Genomic DNA, 19,634 nt, shown 5'->3' on the forward strand with positions numbered 1-19,634 from the left:
TGCCATAGTGCTGGATCACTACCCTGTTCTCTCTCAGTGTTTCTACGAGCAACAATTTACAGTGACAGACAGCGAAAGGATTTTGGCATACACAATAAGTGCAAATAACATTTCCAAAAGTATCTGATTGCTTATAAGGAAACAATCCTATGAAATCCAGATTTAAGTACACTTCTGAACTTCAGCTACTGCGGTTTCTTGGACAACTTTCTATCTTTCAAAATTCCTTACCAAAAGCATCTTTGTGGAATGAATCCTGTGCATTATTAATCCATGAACTATTTATGGTGTGCTTATTAATACTTCACATGAATACACGGAAGTATTTTGTAAAAACAGTTCACAACCTTAAACGTTCTATTTGATAAGCACAATAGAAAGCTTCTAACACTGTGTGCGAACAAGTTTCAGAGACAGAAAAATTAGTATCACAAACAGGAAGATGGACCTAATCCGTCTTTCTTCACAGATGAACCAACAATGTGAGAAATTCTTCCAACAGGTAAAGTGCAGCTGTGATTAGCACAGCCATTTATTGTACCTTTCTGTTTACCTGTTAAAAAGGTTAACATGGATGTCCTCCAAGATCTGCTTCAGTCTGTCTTCTGCTTCATGTTCAGAAAGGGTCAGCTTCTGTCCTGTGTCTCTTCTAACAGCTACAAACTGTTGACTCTTCATGTCTCGTGGTCCCACTTCAACCCTGACTGGAACGCCCTTCATTTAAAAAAAAAAAAAATGATTAAAGTAATGACAAACACTTATAATTCTCAGGAGATGACGTTTTCTTTCTCTCTTTTCTTAACCCTAATGCCCAGCCTTGATATGGAATCACTTTATACATTTAAGTTTCTTTGAAATAAATTAACATATATTCCACTGCTTTTACGTATTTCTGTCTTTCCCATACACACATTCTTTACTTGTGCATTGTACCTTGCTCCACTTGCTTGGAGACTACACCTGTGACAACATGCAAGTAATACTAACACAGTTAAATCAGAACTGAAACTACACTACGACAATTATCCCAGATAGTGCAAGTTAGACTTTTGAAGTCTGAATGATTAAGACTTCCACAGTAATTTTAATATTCATAGAAACACAGAATAGTTAGGGTTGCAAAGGACCTTAAGATCATCTAGTTCCAACCCCCCTGCCATGGGTAGGAACACCTCTGTCCAACCTGGCCTTGAAAACACCACCAGGGATGGAGCATTCACAACTTTCCTGGGCAACCCATTCCAGTGCCTCACCACCCTAACAGTAAAGAATTTCTTCCTTATATCCAGTCTTCCTTATATCCAATTTGAACTTCCCCTGTTTATTCTTGTTCTTCCAATAATACCTTTTAATTCTGTTTTCACAGAACATTTTCAACTCTATTAACAGAAAATAACAGAAGTTCGTTAAATACATCCCTAACATCAACATTAATTGCACTGAATATTTAACTATAAAGAGATCATTGCTTTATCTATGTAAAGCTTTTACACTTTATAAACTTTACTGATAAGAGCCATGTAATTTCTCATGCCCTATATACCATCAGACAAAAAGTTTCCATTTTACTAGTCAGTTTAAGAGTATACTGAGCCTAACATTTTCACTACATCCTGCTAGCATATGTCCCAGGATGAACACATTCATTCATGGGAGATGAAGAGAGTAAGTGTGAACATATTTGGCAGTGGTTTTGTTGTTGGTTTTTCCTTGATTTTTTGTGAAAGTATGCCTAACGGGCACATAGGAAGACTTCCCAAGAGAGAGCAATGGAACTACTACCAGACATCATAAAAAAAGAGATACTAATGATTTGGCTGTTTTGGGGGTTAACATGAGAAATCTGCTAGGCTGAAAAGTACATTAAGGCAAGATACTTTCCAGTTCATCCTTGAACTACTTAGTATTTTTTACCCTGTGAAATTCCTTATCAATACTCAATGAAATGAGTGTACTTTGCCTGCATTAGCCTGAAGATGCAGTTTACACATTATGCTTGACACATTAGTAGACTGAATAAAAAAACATCAAGTTTGCCCCATACTGTGCCTCAATTGATAAACCTGATTTTATTTAAAAACATCTCCCAACATGGATTCATGGTATCACAGCTCCAATAAAAGAAATAAATAAGGTTACACAAAGGGAAAAGAACTTGTACACAATGGGAACTTTCAACAACTCAGGGAGCTTCTACCATCTTACACTGAATTCAGAACACAATCCCATAAAATCACTCAATACATTATTCAATTTCTAATTACCATAGTCTCATTCTGTCGTTTTTGTTTTACAAAAGCTTCATATTTAACGAAGCAGAACTGTTCCTTTCAACTACTATGTAAAGGGAACAGGGCAATTGTGAAACAAAACAAATTGCTCCTTTCTTTGTTGACGCTGTACAGGTTTATCTTTTCTGTTTCACTCTGTGCAGAGAAGGCACTGTTGTGACTCTGGAGACACTTAAGTGCTAGTACAAATTTTTAAACATGCAAGTAATTTGTACTATTAATTTTCTGGGTATATAAAGTAGAGACCTGGAAACTCAAAAATCTGTAATGACACATGAAGCCCAGCAAACTGAGCAAGTCTTAGAAAACCTTTTCTTCATTTATTAATGAAAGTGATCATTAAATATCAGACAACACATCTTCATTTAGAGAAAATATTTGCCTTCAGAATACAAGGCCTCCTACATACCCCCACATAAAAGCTTCAAAACACCCGGAAAGAAATGTACCTTAAGTTCCCAGTGGTTGAACTTCCAACCAGGTGAATAGTTGTCTCTTAAATCAGCCCGTACACGAATATTAATACCAAGCAGCCTATTGTGATATTCATTACATTTCTTCAATAAAGCCTCTTTATCCTCTTCAGAAAGGGAATTTGTGATACCACAGGGAATAATTACAACCTGTAATATAATATAACGTGTACTTTAAGTTCTTAAATAGCTACTACTTATAGGAACTTAAAAATCAATATTGTGGCCTTATATCCACGTAATAGTAATCTCTTTCAAGCTGTCAGAAGTAAAGGATACATTTCCCTTTTTATCCAGATCCAGATACAATTATTTTAAATGAATGGACTGTTAAAGGGATCTTGACCACTAAAAGTATCTTAATGATCTGTGCTAACTTTATAGAGGACACTCCATGATTGGACAGCTCCTGTGCTACGTTAAGTCTTCCAGGAGCCCAATATGAAATTCTTGTGAATTCCAAGACAGGAAAGGAAACAAACTGATAAAGCATTTTTACACACCTGAACACAGGCTACTCGAGGTGGGAGCACCAGTCCCATGTTATCTCCATGAATCATTGTCATTACACCAATAGTTCGGGTTGTAAGACCCCAGGAATTCTGGTAAGCAAACTGTTTTTCTCCCGGTTTCTTGGGATCTTCAAATACAATCTCAAACATCTTTGAGAAATTCTGCCCTAGATGATGTGATGTTGCTCCCTGAAATAGTTGCACACAGAAAACTGTACTTAATGGAATGTTAAGTTTATCAAGCATCAGTTTAAGGCTTTCATCTTACTCTATTTACTGAAAAACATTATTCTTCTAGTAGATACCTGGATAGCTCTTCCACTGGCAGATATAAATGCCTCCACAGTGGTTGTATAATCACCACCAGCAAACTTCTCCTTCTCTGTCTTCCTTCCTTTCACAACAGGTATTGCTAGGAGATCTTCATACACTTGAGCATACAGATCAAGTATCTGCATCACCTATGATGAACATACTCTCTTGAACTACTCAGTATTTTGCATTTGCTAAATCATGAAATTTTTATATGTCAGTCTAAAATCTTAAAAACGTAACACTTTTTTCAAGATTATGATTAAAAAAAAAAAGGCATTTTTTTCAATTGCTTTAAACTGCAGCTGTTTTCCATAAATCAAATAGCAACAACTATCAACCATGACAGAAAACAAGAGTCACTACAGAAATGCCAGTCCATTTGTTACATTGACTTCTGGTTTCCACCTTAAACGTCTTAATATCTGCTAAGTAAATAAAGATATGCTATGATACTCAATGAAATATCTATCCTTGGGCAAAGGAAACATTAAAATTTCTTGCTGTTAATATGTGAATGCACTATTTAGATTTTTACGGAAAACAATTTTTAAGGAAAGCATTCTTTTTATGTAACACACTCTTCAAACTCTCCATGTTGTTTGAAAAGCCTTCAACATAAGTTAAATCTGAAATAAAAAAAATAGGCTCCAGTACACTTGGCATTTTTCATGACAAAGAAAAGGAGACCAATTTCTGATTTGGTTGTGTTGCTATGGAGCAAGGTAGCTTTCTGAAAGCAAAAGCACTATTACATTTGCTTTTTACCTCCTCTGCTGCTTCTTCATACGTTGCAAATGCTGTGTGACCCTCTTGCCAAAGGAACTCACGAGTGCGAAGGAAAGGTTGGGGATGTTTGAATTCCCAGCGCTGGAAAGAGGGAAATAAACGACTGAAAACCATGGTTACCAGTAAAGTGTCAAGTTATTGTAAAAATAACACATAAGTATTAGAAAATTCACAGATTTTACTTAATATAATACATTGATAAATTATGTTTTGTTAAAAACAGTGAGAAAACAAATCCCAAACCACATTCATACTTCTGCCATGAATATGTGCTGTGTTCAGTATCATCAGGCCATATCCACATAGAGTAACTGTCCTACACTTCACTTAGAATATAAGTGTTAGTCAGAAATTCTGCACAGACATACCACAATATTACACCACTGATTAAGCTTGATAGGAAGATCCCTGTGTGACTGCACCCACTTTGCATAGGCAGGATACATGACTGTAAAAAGAAAACAGCTTTAGGTCTCTGCACAATATAGCCAGTTTAAGCCAAACCTTTTCTTTTTGCTACATACAAGCTTAACATTCTCTGCTGTGAGAAATATGCTCTTATGTTTAAATTTTCTTTAGAACAGTTTGGTCTTAACACATAATATTTTCACATAAAAGAGTACTTTCACTTCATCCTGTGTCTCTGCAAAATAGCTTGCTTGCTGCTGGCCAAAGTACAATCCAAAGCTTAACATCTAATGACACTAGGTTTGAGCCTCTGGCTTAGGGTATGTAAATACAGTTAGGTTCACAAATAGAAATTCACCAACCTCAAGACTTCAGGACACTATAGTGTACCCGATTCAATAAAACTGCATCCAGACTTAGGTCTTAAAATGTATGTTTAAATTACTCAGAAGAAATTTTAGTAAGAGCTAATTTACAGCTATAGACAAAGTACTTGGAAAACTGAAGTGAATAATAAGATGAAGAAATTTTATAAACAGTATAGAAAAACCAAACCAAAACATGTTTTTCAGTCAAAGCAAGTCAGTCTTCAGGATATATAAAAATTCCTAGAGTGTACATTTCCTAGGAAACTCCAATTAAGGGAACATACAGTGTTTTGACACTTCCTGTAAGCAACAGCAAAATTAGGATATTTTGGTAAGGAGTTATAGAAAACACCCTAACAAATGGGTTTCCACTTTTCACAAGCTTGTCTATCAGCTACACCATACTTGCAACTGTCTCCTTTGCAGCCAAACTGCATGAAAAAAATCTACCTGTTTCACTCGTGGGCCGTACAGCAATGGGTTCAGCCAGATCTGTTTTCCCTGATCTTGTGACCCAAGCAACCTAAAAGAAGACAAAAAAAAAAGGGGGGGGGGAGTCAAAACAAAACAAGTTTACAAAAACCTCACTTTCATACTCAACTGCAGACTAAGTGGTTGGGTTCTCCTGTACTCATATTAAAACAAACTTTTTGAGTGTACCTCAGGAGCAAAGTCAGCAATATGAGTCTTCTCTTTCTCTAGGGCAGCCTGGGACACAAACATGGGGAAGTAACAGTTTTCCACTCCAAGTTTCTTGATCTCTGCATCGAAGAAGTTCTTGATAGCTTCCCAAATAGCATAAGCCCAAGGACGAAGAACGTAACAGCCACTCACATCATAGTATTCAATCATCTCTGCTTTTGTGATCACCTTTCAAAAGATAGATATTTAAGCTTCTATTTCATACACAAAGAACATTCAGTAATTTGTGTGTTGCATGCAATTCAAAAAAGTCTACTTTTCTACAAAAGCTAAAAAAATTAGCAAAGGTATGTTTTGAGATCACTTTTGTTACCTATAAGTAGAGAAAGTTAAGCAGGAACATTATGTTTAGTAATAGAACTGAATAATGTAACACTTAACTAAAAATGAATTTCACTAATCCAAGAGACAGTAGCTAATTTCTGGAACCAACAAACTGCACTTCTGTAAGAAATCTCCAGCTCATGTCGGAAAAGAATATTTTTTTCCCTTGGGATATAGGCAAAACTTATACGAGTGAGAGGCAATGCACACCACTGATACCTATTTACAATCTTTCGTAAGTAGCTAATCTAAACTAATCACATCTACTCTGGTTGTTTTGAATCTCACGAACCAGCAAACTCATTCACTATAAACAGATACTAACTTTTGTTATACGTCATGTTGAGGTGAAATAAAACTCCCAAGTCTGTGAAATTCCTATCACTTCACTGACATTTTGTACTCTTAATGAAAGAGGAATTCATATACAAATTACAAAAAACATTATATATATATATATATAAAGTAGGTGGGGGTATGGTTGATGCTTTCCCTTTTTATAGCTTCCTAAATTTATTCAGCACTTCAATCCAGGCACTTCTATTAAAGACTATGATAGCAATGTAAGAAATAGAAAAGAGCAGGTACTTGGCTTTGGATTTATAATATAAGACAAAACAGAAATATAAGATACAAATCCAAAACAGATCTTGATTTATAAGAATTAAATAATTATTTAATCCAAACTGATGTGCACTTACCTGAGAGAACCATTCTGCAAGATTTTCTTCTTTTTTAGCTTCTAGACCCAGCCTAGGGTATTAGGAAAGAACCAGATTTGAACTGTATAGCATTTAACATTCAACATTAAAATTTATCCTAACCTTTTTTTGGGGGAGGGAAGGACACTTGACATAGAAAAAGGGGGTACAGAACAGAATCTTTTAATTTTACTTCATAAAGCTAACTTTTCCCAATTTGTTTTCTAGCAGTTCAGAAACACAGCACTGCACCAGCTACTAAGAAGGAGAAAAATAACTGTTTAGAGCTGAACCCATTACAATTGGCTAGTAGGAATTGCTAGTATTCCCTCACCTGGGATAACACAAGTATTTAACAAAAACAGTTGTTTATTCTCTATTGTTTGAACCTTTCTAACTACCACCATGGTTGCATCAAGGAACCTCATAACAATGCATTAAAAAAGCCCTAAGCACCTCAAGTAAGAACCTTAGATTAACCAGACCTGTGTGTAAGCTGGTTTACTTTTTATTAAACAAATCTGGTTAGTTTCTTACCTAGCTGGTGCCTACAATTTCAGGAAACATATGCAACTTGAATTCACCATTCGTGTGAATGTCAGTCACAGCGTTCAATAGAAAACTGACCCTATCATCAAAATAAAGACAACCAATAAAAGATTCTGAGAAGACTAAAATCACTAGACTCAAATGACAGTAGACAGAAATATCTCTACAAACTGAGAAGTTTTAAGGGTGAAAAATATATTTTTCTGGCATAGTTCCTATATAAAATAACCACATCTCTGTCTCTTATCATGTGATTTATGTACCTGAAACAGAAAATAAATAGCACTGCATAATATATGTTGTGAAAAGGCTTCTAAATTTCACGGTTGGAGCAGGAGAGGTGATGCACAGCAATCATCACTTGAGAGTTCCCCCAGGAGCAGCAGTGTTGCTCTGGCTTGGGTTTCATACTTGTTATAGTACTCACAGTAAATATTTTGGAAACTCTGGTACAACGAAATAAGCATAAGGGTTTTTTTCCCCCCACTCTGAGGTTTATACTAAGCAAGATAAAGCAGCATATTTGCAAAAAAAAAAATAAAAATAAAGAAGTAAGTTCTCAATGACAGTACCCACAGTAACAGAGTGTGCACACTGCTTTGTGCTTTCTACAGGCTAGGTAGAATTTTCCTCAGTATGAGGCTGAGGTACAACTGACACTAAATGAACTTTGGTAACTTGCTTTCGGCTTGATCCTAAATACAAAATGATTTATTTTGCAAATGTCCATGTTTTCAAATACAATAAGAAACCTGTAAAACTCTGAATCTGAGTAGAGGTAAACAGCTGAGGTTCCTAGCAAGCAGATTAAAGACTGCATCTTTACCTGGTTTGTTTCTTAGGGCCTTGACCCTCTCCTGATCCACTTGAGGAGAACTCATTACCACTCTGTCCCTGCAAAGCTTCTTTTTTTGGGCCATCACTTTGCTTCTGTTGTTTACTCTGCTTTTCAGACTTGTTCTCTTTCTCTTTCTTCTTCTTGTCTTTGTCATCAGCGCCACTAGCAGTAACTGGTTTATAGTCAACTCCTGCAATAGACTTATACTGGGTCTTCAATTGAAGAAGTTCCTTAACAGCTGCATCAATCTTATCCTTTAAAAACAAACAAAAAAAAATAGAAATGTATACAGAAATCACAGAAATACATGGCTCTATAAAAAAAAAATAAATCTGCATCTATGTATGGCATTGCAGACATCCACTCAGTACTGGGGCAAAAAATCCGCCAAATCCAATAGTTATATGTATTAACATTTTAAGGACCATATTTGACAGGAATAATTTTAAAAGTACATTTCACATCTCAGAATTAAAATGCCTCTTATCCTAAACATACATTTCTAATTAACTGAGTCTAGTGGGAGGTGACCCTGCCCATGGCAGGGAGGTTGGAACCAGATGATCTTAAGGTGCTTTCCAACCTAAACCATTCTCTGATTTATGATTCCCATAATCACACTGAATTTAATAATAGAATTTTGATTTGAATACATACATTACATTTTTATATTACAGTATGTTTTTACCTTTTCTGCTTTTTCTGCTTTCAATTTCCTAACTTCATCTCCTTGAAGAGCTACTTTGTTAAACATGGCTTTAGCTTCAGGTGTGTCTGGACCACTGGGTACTGGGTTTAATGATGGAGGCAAAGCACCCTTAGCTACTGGTGGATGTCCTGGCTTGTAGTCATGACCAGTCTTTTCCTTATAGTCAGCTTTTAGAGAAAGAAGGAGTTTTACTGCTTCATCTATTTCATCCTGTATGGAAAACAAATAGCAAGATGTACTGGTGAGAATTAAAAGAGAGAGCTCAAAAGAAGCACTCATTTCCATCTAGCGATAAACAGTGCTTTATGACTGGGGGAGAATTCAAGTACAAGCACTTCCCCAAGCAACAGGAGTATGTTTGAGAGCTGTCATACTGTAACAGAATATTCCCCTAGCCTCATCAGCTACAACCTGTTAATAACTGCAGCATAATCTATAAAATAAGCTGTTTTAGGAAAGACCTTTTAAAAAAACAAACAACCACCAAACAGGAAAAATCTAAAAAAAACAAAGCCAACAATAAAATCAATTCTGCAAGATAGAAATATAGGCAGGAAAAAAACAGCAGTTCCTGATAACTTATGGGTTTCTCTTGTGTTCTTTTCCATGTCTATCACTGAATTTGTCAAGTTTTAGAAAGTCTTGCTGCTGCTGCAGCAGACTAGATACTTTTATCTTGTCCCAAATAGACCAAGAAAAAGTAAAATGCATTAAATCTGCTGCAGGACTGACATCTGTCATGCTTGTGCCTATTCATCTAGATGTGAGAAGTCTGACTTTCTACAACGAGTTGAACATAGAATTTACATCTCAAAGAAAAGAAAGTATCCAGCCCCTGAGTAGCCTTGTGAGGCATTGTCATGCAAGTTTGATGTCTAAGCTAGAACCCAGACATAAGGGAGTTTGATCATTACTTGGTGAAATATTTCCCCCCAGTGGCAAAATGTGGTAAGAATTACAACTGCTTACTCTCTATTTACTATTATACCTTGGAAGCTTTCTCTGCTTTGAGTTTGCGTACCACTTCTCCTTGTTCAGCTACGTTATCATAAAGTGCTTTGCCATCCACTAAACTACAGGATTCCGAGTTATTGCAGCACACAGAAGATGGAAACGTATTAGAAGGTACGCAAGGAGGAGCTGAAGGTGGATTTCCAGGCTTGTACTCTTGACCTGTCTTTTGTTTATATTCTGCTTTTAGATTTAAAAGAATTTTCACAGCCTCATCTATTTGTTCCTGAAGCAAGAAAGGAAAAACAGCAGTTGCAGATACAGATAGAAGTAACAGATAAAACACAACAGATAAACCAATGTAACCTTTACTAGAATGGCACTAACACAGCTGATGTAATAAAACTTCTGGAGCTAACTTATACTAACAAGTTGTCATTACCGAGTTCAGTGGTAAAACAGAATACCTATAAGCTGCACAAAAAAGGAGCTAATCATGCAGTACATGACGGGCTGATTTCCATACCATGAAAGCTTCCCATTTAGATGGATTAGTTCCCTCCTGTTAATAGCAGTCTATGACTTTGTACACCAGAGAATGGCAGCAAATACTCAGACTCTAAATAAAGAATTGTTCTCTAGCTGCTATTAAATTACTATTGCATTTATTATTACCATTCTAGCTTTCAAGTTACAGCCGTTTTTTCAAGTTACTGATTATATCCTGCTTCACTTATCTTGCATAACTAAAAAAAAATTTATTTCCCAGGTTCTCCATGCACTATCCCAGAACTCACAAAGTCAGCCATATCATCAGCTGAAGAGAATTTGCAAAAGCACTTCATGGAATTTGAAAGTACTTGCTTATATTTTGTTTGTTGAATTTCTCAAAACCTGCGATCAGGTTTTAATTTAAACTGAAAATACTGTTCCACCTAGAAGTATTCATTGCTAATACACCTTTGAAGCTTTCTCCGATTTCAGCTTGCGGACCATGTCGCCTTGTTCAGCTACTTTGTTGTATAGAGATTTGCTGTCTACTGGACATGGGGATAGAAGAGTAGAAACAGAAGAAGACTGAGGGGGGACAAAGACCACAGGTGGGCTTCCAGGTTTATAGTCCTGGCCTGTCTGTTGTTTATATTCTGCCTTTAGGGATAAAAGGACTTCCACAGCAGCACCTATCTCGCCCTGAAAGACAAAGGAAAGAGCAGAAAGAGGGAGGAACAAAGACTTAGAGACAGGGAACTCTGAAGTGCACATTAAATGCTTACATGAAAAGACCTGCAGTTTATGCACACCTATTTCATTTTCTTAACTAAATAGCAGAGTTGTTCAGTGAAGTTTTCTCTGCCAGTTTCCTACTTTAACAAAGTAGCTCCTTTTAAGGGATATACAACCCTAACAGTCCTAAGTAGAATTATAACAATAAATTAGTTTAGATCTTCCCATTTAGATTTGATGGTGTTGCCAAGACACTTCTATGAACAGTATTTAATCACCACACAAAGTATGTCACTTCCCATCTTTTCTTTCTCTGCATTAGAAAGAATGGAAAGAACGCAGCTACTAGTAGCTAAGTTTTCTATGCTCCATTCCAGACACGAAGATCTCTCAAAAATATCTACAAGATTTGGACCTTTACTTTTGTTTTTCCTTTCTGATTTTGGGAGTTTGTTTGGTTTGGCTTTAAGGTCTAAATAGCAACAAGTCAATCTCAAAGTAACATAACTTGACCATACTGTGTTAAATAAACAAATAAATAAAATACTATAGGATATTTTAACCCCAAGGACCAGATTTGGATACTTAATCCACTCATGGTGTGGGATGAACAGCAGTCTAAGAAAAATAGGAATTTACCTGCATGTTTATGACCATTAACCCAAAGTTTGTCATTCATATCTAGCTAAAAGACAGGTATTGGAAAATACTAGTCTTGACAGAACAGAGCCCAGTCATGATGACCACTATGAAAGCACGGATCCATAAGCACCCATTCACCTCCACAGACAGAGAATAATGGGCTATGCAAACCCAAACAAAAGAAGTATTAGTTTAATCAGTCACCTTAGGTGCTTTCTCAGCTTTCAGTTTTCGGACCACTTCTCCTTGCTCTGCTACTTTATCATACAGAGCTTTACTATTCATGGTACCAGAGCTCTCAAGCTTTGAAGATTGTTCAGTTACAGATACTGGAGGATTTCCAGGCTTATACTCCTGTCCTGTCTTCTCTTTGTATTCTGCTTTCAAGGCCAGCAACTGTTTCACAGCTTTATCAATATCTTCCTTTGCTGCCTTCTTAGCTTTCAAGTCACGAACTACATCACCCTGGGCAGACACCCTGTTATAAATGGCCAGGTGACCTTCAGACACAGTACAGGTTGGAGCAGAGGTACCACCACCAGGTGGAGCAGATTTTCTTTTTGCAGCTGAACTAGCCTAAAAAAAAAAAAAAAAAACAAACCAGAAAAAAGCCAAGTATTTAAGTATTTAACATGGTAGTCTTGTACAGTAATAGATGTGGATAATACATTTTATAGCACTTTTGTAAAACACAAGCTTACCTCTTTCTTTGCAGTTTCAGCTTTGGTCTTCTCTTTTGACCCAGATGTTGGCATTTCCTTAGTGTGTCCATCAGGGATGTAAATCAAAATGCACGGGGCATCTTTACAGCTGTAAGGACTATGAAAGGATTTATAGAAAATACAATAATAAAGGAAATATAAGATACATATGAAATGTTTACTGAAATAAACGTTCTACTCTTCCTACAAGATGGTCGCACATGTATCTTTGTACAGAACGGTAGTTACCCAAATTTACATCACTGGGGTTCTGCACTGACTCCTGTTATTTCAAGTTTTCTTTATAGTACAATATTATGTTGAAATGCAATGTAATTAAATGTTTGGTACTTGCTAAAGAACTGTTACAATTAAATAGCTTGTGCAGGCTCCAACTGGGCAAATGTCTGTTTTATTCTGTAACACTGTTTCTTAATTTATATACTTAGAATCACAAGTAAACCATGATCTTTTTAACCAAGTCCAAGTTAGCTGGGTGTACCAAAAGTGCCATGAACTTGGCTTAGACAGTTTGAAGATGTAGGAACGTACAAGCTAAAAGCCACGCCTGGCCATCGAAGTATACCATAGAAAGGTCATAGTAAAGGGGAAAAGGTCACGGTAAAGGGGGCCTATAGGGATGCTGGGGAGGGACTCTTCCTTACGGACTGTAGCGACAGGACAACGGGTAATGGGTTAAAACTTAAACAGGGGAAGTTTAGATTGGATATAAGGAGGAAATTCTTTCCTGTTAGGGTGGCGAGGCAATGAATAGGTTGCCCAGGATAGGCCAAGGGGTAATGGGTACAAACTGGAACACAAGAGGTTCCACTTAAACTTGAGAAGAAACTTCTTCTCAGTGAGGGTGACGGAACACTGGAACAGGCTGCCCAGGGAGGTTGTGGAGTCTCCTTCCCTGGAGACATTCAAAACCCGCCTGGACACATTCCTGTGTAACATTATCTAGGTGTTCCTGCTCCGGCAGGGGGATTGGACTAGATGATCTTTCGAGGTCCCTTCCAATCTCTAGCATACTGTGATACTGTGAGGTTGTGAATGCTCCATCCCTGGCAGTTTTCAAGACCAGGTTGGACAAAGCCTTGGGTGATATGGTTTAGCATGAGGTGTCCCTGCCCACGGCAGGGGGGTTGGAACTTGATGATCTTAAGGTCCTTTCCAACCCTAATGATTCTATGATTAGCCTTGCCAATGCATGTGTGGAAGCATTATAACACAACAAGCTAAAGCAAATTTTGTGAAGTCTCCATAGGACACTCTTAGGTAGCTTACCTCACTGGCTCATAGGGCTGATCACAAATAAAGAATCCCCTCCTCTGAAGTTGTATGATGTCCCCTTTTTTTAACTCCCTAAGGCATGGATCACCTAACATCAGTTCTTCTTGCTGTCAGTGTTAAAAGAAATCGATCCAAATGTAACACAGCACAAGAAACGGCAAGAAATAACAAGAAATACAGTACAGCTGCAGAAGGATACTGACAGTTTTCTGTTTTTTTGAAGAGTTGAAATATTAGTTAATTCCAGGGCAGCAGAACAAGTAGTAACAAGAAGATGCTATATCATAAGAATGTATCAAGACAAAAAACACAAACTCTTGGTCCCTGGTCTAAAAGCCAGATAAACCTGAGAAAAAACAAGTCAAGTTTTGATTCTGAACTTACGAGAGGGTAAATGGAAACATGGAAACTAGACATACCAGCACACAATTTTCTTATTAGAGAAATTAAATTTAAAAAAGAGCCATTAAATTTAAAAGCGACACAGTGATGCCAAAAAAACCTCGTGAACATTAAGCTCTGTGGAATAAAGGGGATAAAAGATAACTTACCTTGCTATTTCGGTTGATGTATTGCTTGAAATCTTCATCTTTACCTAGAACTGGCTTAGTGATTAGATGCTCATAATTAACACAGACAGTTGGGACAAGTGGTGCACATGGAGTTTCTGCTAACCAAGTGATCTTAGTTGTTTTTTTGAAGTCCTTATTTTCCAAGTTCAACTTGGCATTGATGGACACAATTTTTCCATTTGAATTTCTACAGGAAAACAGAGATGGTAACAGTAAAGCCGAAATGATTAGTTCTCATTTGATACTACAGACCACCAACTCACTGAAAAACAGGTGTTCAGAGTTCATTTTTGAAGTGTGGGAGATACTGGTAATGGAAGAGTGTATTCACTGCTGTTGAAGTTCCCCTTTAATTTTAATTCATTAATATCAAGAGGCATTAAAGAATACAGGAAAAAAAAAATCTCTACCTATTTATGTTCTCTGCCCCAGCTCACCTCATTCTGCCACTGACTCAACCCAACCACTTCAAAGTTACTATGATGATATTAATGGTCTCCTTCCTCACCTTAACAGTTCTGCAACCGAAACTGTGATAGATTTAGTTTTTTTTATCATGCAACGGCAGTACTTCTTACAGGGTGAAAGTTGTTAAAATTCCAGGTGTTTTTTGTTCTAAAAAAGTTGTTTCACAGTGGAAATATTGCTGCTGAAACATGGAGAACACTGGATGAGAAGGACATGCAGCATCAGGACTGACTGTTGATTTCGGACCTGAATCTACAGTAAAATACGCTCGAAGCTAAAATTGAGTTTTGTAGTCTATTTCAAAGTACATATCAATAAAAAGAATCACAGAATGGATATATATGGACAACCATTAATATTTTACTGTTAGAAGCTACCTAGTAAAAGAAAAATCAACAAAAAGCTGAGAAGCAAAAACTGAATTTCATCTTCCAGTAAAGAGGTTACCTGTTTAATTTGGTGATGGTAATATTGCCCCAATTTATGAATGTAACCACCTCTCCCTCTGTCAAGGTCTCTGCATCTGCACCCTCGATGAGGACTCTGGAGCCATACCACACAGGTTTCAACCCAACAGCGTCATTCTGTGAACAGTGAGTTTGATTTCAAAGGAGAGATTGTTGTTATTAAGCTGACTAAAGTTAATGCAGTGCCAAAACACTGCATGACAAGACAGATGAAGACAGAAGATGGACAATAAAGTCATTCAAAGCTACAGTATTCTTTCACTACTCTCAGGCTTCTCATTTACAAGTGCTGCATGCATTCCTTTAACAGTATGCTCAAAAAATCCTATCTTCTATGAAATACTAGCTCCAAAGCAATTGATACCATATCCCATTTCCTCAAAGTCCATACATCTTTAAGATCATAAAGGTAAAAGCCGAGTTTTTCTTCAAGTTTCCATTTTGCTATGCAAATTCCCTTCAAAAACAACATTATAACTCTCATTTTTGCCTTTTATATAGTTAATATGGAAATAGATATGGAGCTTCTCTCAGCTGCATAGATTTTTAATGATAGAAACTGGAAATACTAAAAATACTGAACTTTAAAGCATCACAACAGTGGAGATAAAAGACAGACAGCTGGGAGTTCAGACTTTTTCTGAACTGAAATTTGTTTGTTCTGATCAGTACTTACTATATACTGGAGGCAGCATTTTTAATGTGAAAGTTTTACTATGCTGGCTTGCACTGACCAAACTTCAAATTTTTCGACTCTTAAACAGCAAAAATTCTCACTTGGCATCTGCTCAAAACTGATTTCCCTGTTTATCTGCCAGGGGGAGCTGGGAAACTGAATGTCTACCTCTTAGTTACAAGAGATGGCTATAATAACATCAGAGCACCAAAAATGAAAACAAATAAATGAAGCAAGACTTCAAAAATATTCTCTTGTTTGTCAGCATAAGTGTGATAATCTAAGGGCTACTTTCATGAAGCTTAGAGTGCAATTTGAGATGCCAGGCTCAAAGGAAACCATCTTCCTAACTGTAGTGCCAAAAAAAAAATAATTGTACCAGTAACACAGTCCTATTCTTAAAAGATATTATTCTGTTTTGTGGATACTAAGAGTATCAAATTAACAAGTTCTTGACCTTTGATAGTAACTATTTGCTACCCTAAAAAAACAGAGATTGGTAGAATTAAGAGGTTACTATATCACTTCTCTACATAAGTCTAATTTTATAAACTAGTTTAAAAATATATCCTTCATTCCTCACACTTATGGATAGGCAGCAGCTACTGTATTATACTCGCGAAGCTTGAATAAAGTTTTCTATTTAAATTTCTCTATGAAAGTTAGTATCAAACGACAATAAAAACATGCTTGTAACACCTTGCCTCTTCTGAGGACTTTCAATGCATTCGACATATTTACAAAAGCAGTTTCCTATATCCTCTTAACAGAATAAACATGTCTGGTAGTTGCCCAGTTTTTGACAATTCTGTGGGGAAAAAAAAAACCTCAGTTTTCTCTCATGCTTCCTGAACAAGTTAAAAGCAGGACTGTCCTTGCTGACTGCTCCAAACCAATGTACTTTCAACCTTACTGATCTGCAATACAAGAATATTAAGAGTAAAGCAAGAACCTTGGGATGTTTAGCCACTTCTTTCATCTCCTCTTGAGCTTCAGGAATATTTACTGGGACCACTGCATCTTTCAGTAAAGCAGTGTACCGAGGTGCTACTGGGTCTATAACCTACAGAAAACAAATGAGGTGGATCATGAATAAATGACATTGACAGAGAAGTAAGATGTTGCATAAAACAACCACCACTAAAAAGGAATATTAACTGATATTCTTTATGTTACTGCATTTTTTTTTAAATGTTTGCTTTAATGCCACTTTAATCCTAAGGTATAGAAAAGTGAGAAAACAGTGGTAATACTTCACAATTTCCCATCTTTACTGAAATTCTTCCAAGTAAAAACTAAGGATTGGGTACTACTGACACCAAAAGTAACCAAATTTATGAGCAAATGCCTCATAGGGAAGACAGCAAAATGTACTTCGATATAGTTCTACTATGCACATAGGCTATTCTTTCTCTCTAGATAGCTGAATTTAAAGTGATATTTATCAGTGCAGTTTGTTCTTTTTTTTTTGAAGGACAGGACCTGATCCCATACTCATTTTTCAGGTCAATACTCCAGCAGAATCAGGGACAGACCTGGCTACACAGAAAGCACCAATTAAGTCTGCAATTTTAACACAAGACACATTAGATACTATAATAAGGCAACACCATAACATTGACTTTATCAGGATTTCTACAGCATGAGTTTGGCAAGAAAAAGATATTTTTTTTTTATCCCGTATTTTATTTATTTTGTCCTGTATTTTCATTGCCCTTTTTCAAACTTAACTGACAAGTTTTTCACGGCATTTTTCATACTTGAAATACTGGCTTGCCAGACTGTTCAGAGGCACTTCAAAAGATGATTCAATTAAAACAGTTGTTTAGGTCAAAGGAATTTCCGAGATGTATCAGTTCAACTGGAAAACTAACACAAAGGAAAACATCTGCTTATATTAAGTGACTTTTTTTTTCCCTTCCTTAGTTTATTCCTGCTTAGAGTGAAAAGCTACATGGAAATTTTAGAAAGAAAAAGCATTTAGCATCTAATTCTTGACACTAGCAAATAAGGAGATACGATGACATACTTTTTAAGATGTCACACATTTGCAAGTTCATAGTCATTGAAAACAGACTTCCAAATGTCATGTGCACGCTTTAAAAAAAGACTTGTGTACGTATCTCAAAAATCGAGGTGTATTATGTGGTTTAATAATAGTAATTTTGATAATTAAATAAGTGAATTTTACAGTGTTATTACCAGGTTCTACTTATTAAAACTCAAATCCTTCCTCAGATGACAGGTGTTAAAAAAAAAAAATCAGTAGTATAATTACAGGATAACGTATAAAGTAAGAGCTCAGAAGCCCTGGAGCTCAGAACTGCCTTTGTGCAACCGTTTTTGCACGTGTTACAGATTGCAAACCATCTACAGAGATACATGTAAATAAAGCTGGCTAATAAATTTAGTGCTGTCCAAGGAATTGAGTCCAAGAAGCTCAATTTAAAAGACAATTAAAAAAATGAGCCCCGACAATCCATTGTGCATTTCCCCAAAAATCTGATTCTTAGTCATAAATATATTTATGCAGCAACAGAAAGAACCAATTAATAAACCTTTGTGCATGTAGTAGACCAAATGCAAAAGACATGAATAAATACAAAGACACATGCTAGACAAGCAAAAACTACTTAAATGAACAGATCTGGGTAGTATCTAAGCGAAACCAAGCAGGAATCCCAATGCAAAATAACAGGTGTTTCCACAATCGCACAAAATATGCCATCAGCATTGTAACACTTCGCCTTATTATAGTGTCCAAGCATCTGCTGCCAAAAAGCAACTAACCATGTCAAGATGCAATATTCCTTATTTGACATTCAGTCAGAAACATCAGCAGTGCTGGCTTTATCTCCGCAGCGCATCGTCCTTTTGCCACAGAAAGGAAAAGCGGCCAACGTGAATCCAATTGAGGGATATTTGTGTTGAAGTTAACAAATAAGCCAAACCAGAAATGGGCAGCCTTTTGAAACTAGGAATAATGCATTTTCGGTGAGTTTGTAGAGCTCCTGTTATATAAGCAAATGTGACTGTGCTATGGAAGCTGCAAAATGATAGCTTATGCTATGTAATGCTTACAGCACTGTAAGCTATATGCTAAGGTAAAAAGCGTTACGTAATACCTTCTTACAGATAGCTCGCAGCTTGAAAGCAGAAAAATGAAATGCAGTTTTCAGATCAGATTTACAGCAAATATCATTATCTTTCCCCGTACTACTAAATAAGGCAAGTCAGTATTGGTGTAGGAGAATCAATAGGATTAGTGCTAGTTCAGGTTACAAAGAGGGGGGACGGGACATTCCATTTTCCTGAAAGTGTGCCAAATGATGCAACATATTGCAACTGCTACTTGTTGTAATAAGCACTTTAATGAACGCTGGATTCTCTACATATCCCAGAAAGAGGGTGTCAGGAGTAGCATCAAATTCAAGTGAGCACATACCTTTTTATTAAAGGACCAAATTTTATCCCACTCCATATTCACAACAGATCTAGAGGAGCCCTGGGGAAAAGACAGAACAAAATACATTAATACAAATATTAGAGCTCTTAGACTTATTTAAGACAAAGCTCTTTAAAGACTACAAACCCTCTACATTTTGCCTTCATCAAGAGTTTAGAAGGACAGCTTTAGCTTGCAAAATAAACACTTTGAAAA

General features: G+C 36.5%; 1 protein-coding gene across 6 annotated transcripts in view; it reads right to left on the reverse strand.

Moving 5' to 3' along the window:
- Window positions 1-19,634, reverse strand: part of EPRS1 (glutamyl-prolyl-tRNA synthetase 1) — a 39,219-nt gene that overhangs the window by 4,368 nt on the left and 15,217 nt on the right. Inside the window, exons 12-32 of one of the 6 annotated variants that reach the window (XM_061475207.1) lie at window positions 19,419-19,478; window positions 19,099-19,119; window positions 16,926-17,036; window positions 15,278-15,414; window positions 14,342-14,549; window positions 13,785-13,897; window positions 12,495-12,612; window positions 11,998-12,369; window positions 10,888-11,118; window positions 9,965-10,213; window positions 8,956-9,186; window positions 8,256-8,521; window positions 6,881-6,932; window positions 5,814-6,023; window positions 5,604-5,676; window positions 4,746-4,825; window positions 4,357-4,458; window positions 3,582-3,737; window positions 3,268-3,465; window positions 2,741-2,914; window positions 554-714 (exon numbers count right to left, since the gene is read on the reverse strand). In XM_061475207.1, the coding sequence (XP_061331191.1) occupies window positions 554-714; window positions 2,741-2,914; window positions 3,268-3,465; window positions 3,582-3,737; window positions 4,357-4,458; window positions 4,746-4,825; window positions 5,604-5,676; window positions 5,814-6,023; window positions 6,881-6,932; window positions 8,256-8,521; window positions 8,956-9,186; window positions 9,965-10,213; window positions 10,888-11,118; window positions 11,998-12,369; window positions 12,495-12,612; window positions 13,785-13,897; window positions 14,342-14,549; window positions 15,278-15,414; window positions 16,926-17,036; window positions 19,099-19,119; window positions 19,419-19,478 (3,323 nt within the window). The remainder of the gene's footprint in view (window positions 1-553; window positions 715-2,740; window positions 2,915-3,267; window positions 3,466-3,581; window positions 3,738-4,356; window positions 4,459-4,745; window positions 4,826-5,603; window positions 5,677-5,813; window positions 6,024-6,880; window positions 6,933-8,255; window positions 8,522-8,955; window positions 9,187-9,964; window positions 10,214-10,887; window positions 11,119-11,997; window positions 12,370-12,494; window positions 12,613-13,784; window positions 13,898-14,341; window positions 14,550-15,277; window positions 15,415-16,925; window positions 17,037-19,098; window positions 19,120-19,418; window positions 19,479-19,634) is intronic. The other 5 variants (XM_061475209.1, XM_061475210.1, XM_061475211.1 and 2 more) reach the window with 5 other exon arrangements.

The sequence above is a fragment of the Pezoporus flaviventris genome, unplaced genomic scaffold, assembly GCF_033815535.1.
Source record: "Pezoporus flaviventris isolate CSIRO_AGI_PZ_B2104156 unplaced genomic scaffold, CSIRO_AGI_Pfla_v1 ptg000083l, whole genome shotgun sequence".
NCBI classification, from domain to species: domain Eukaryota; kingdom Metazoa; phylum Chordata; class Aves; order Psittaciformes; family Psittacidae; genus Pezoporus; species Pezoporus flaviventris.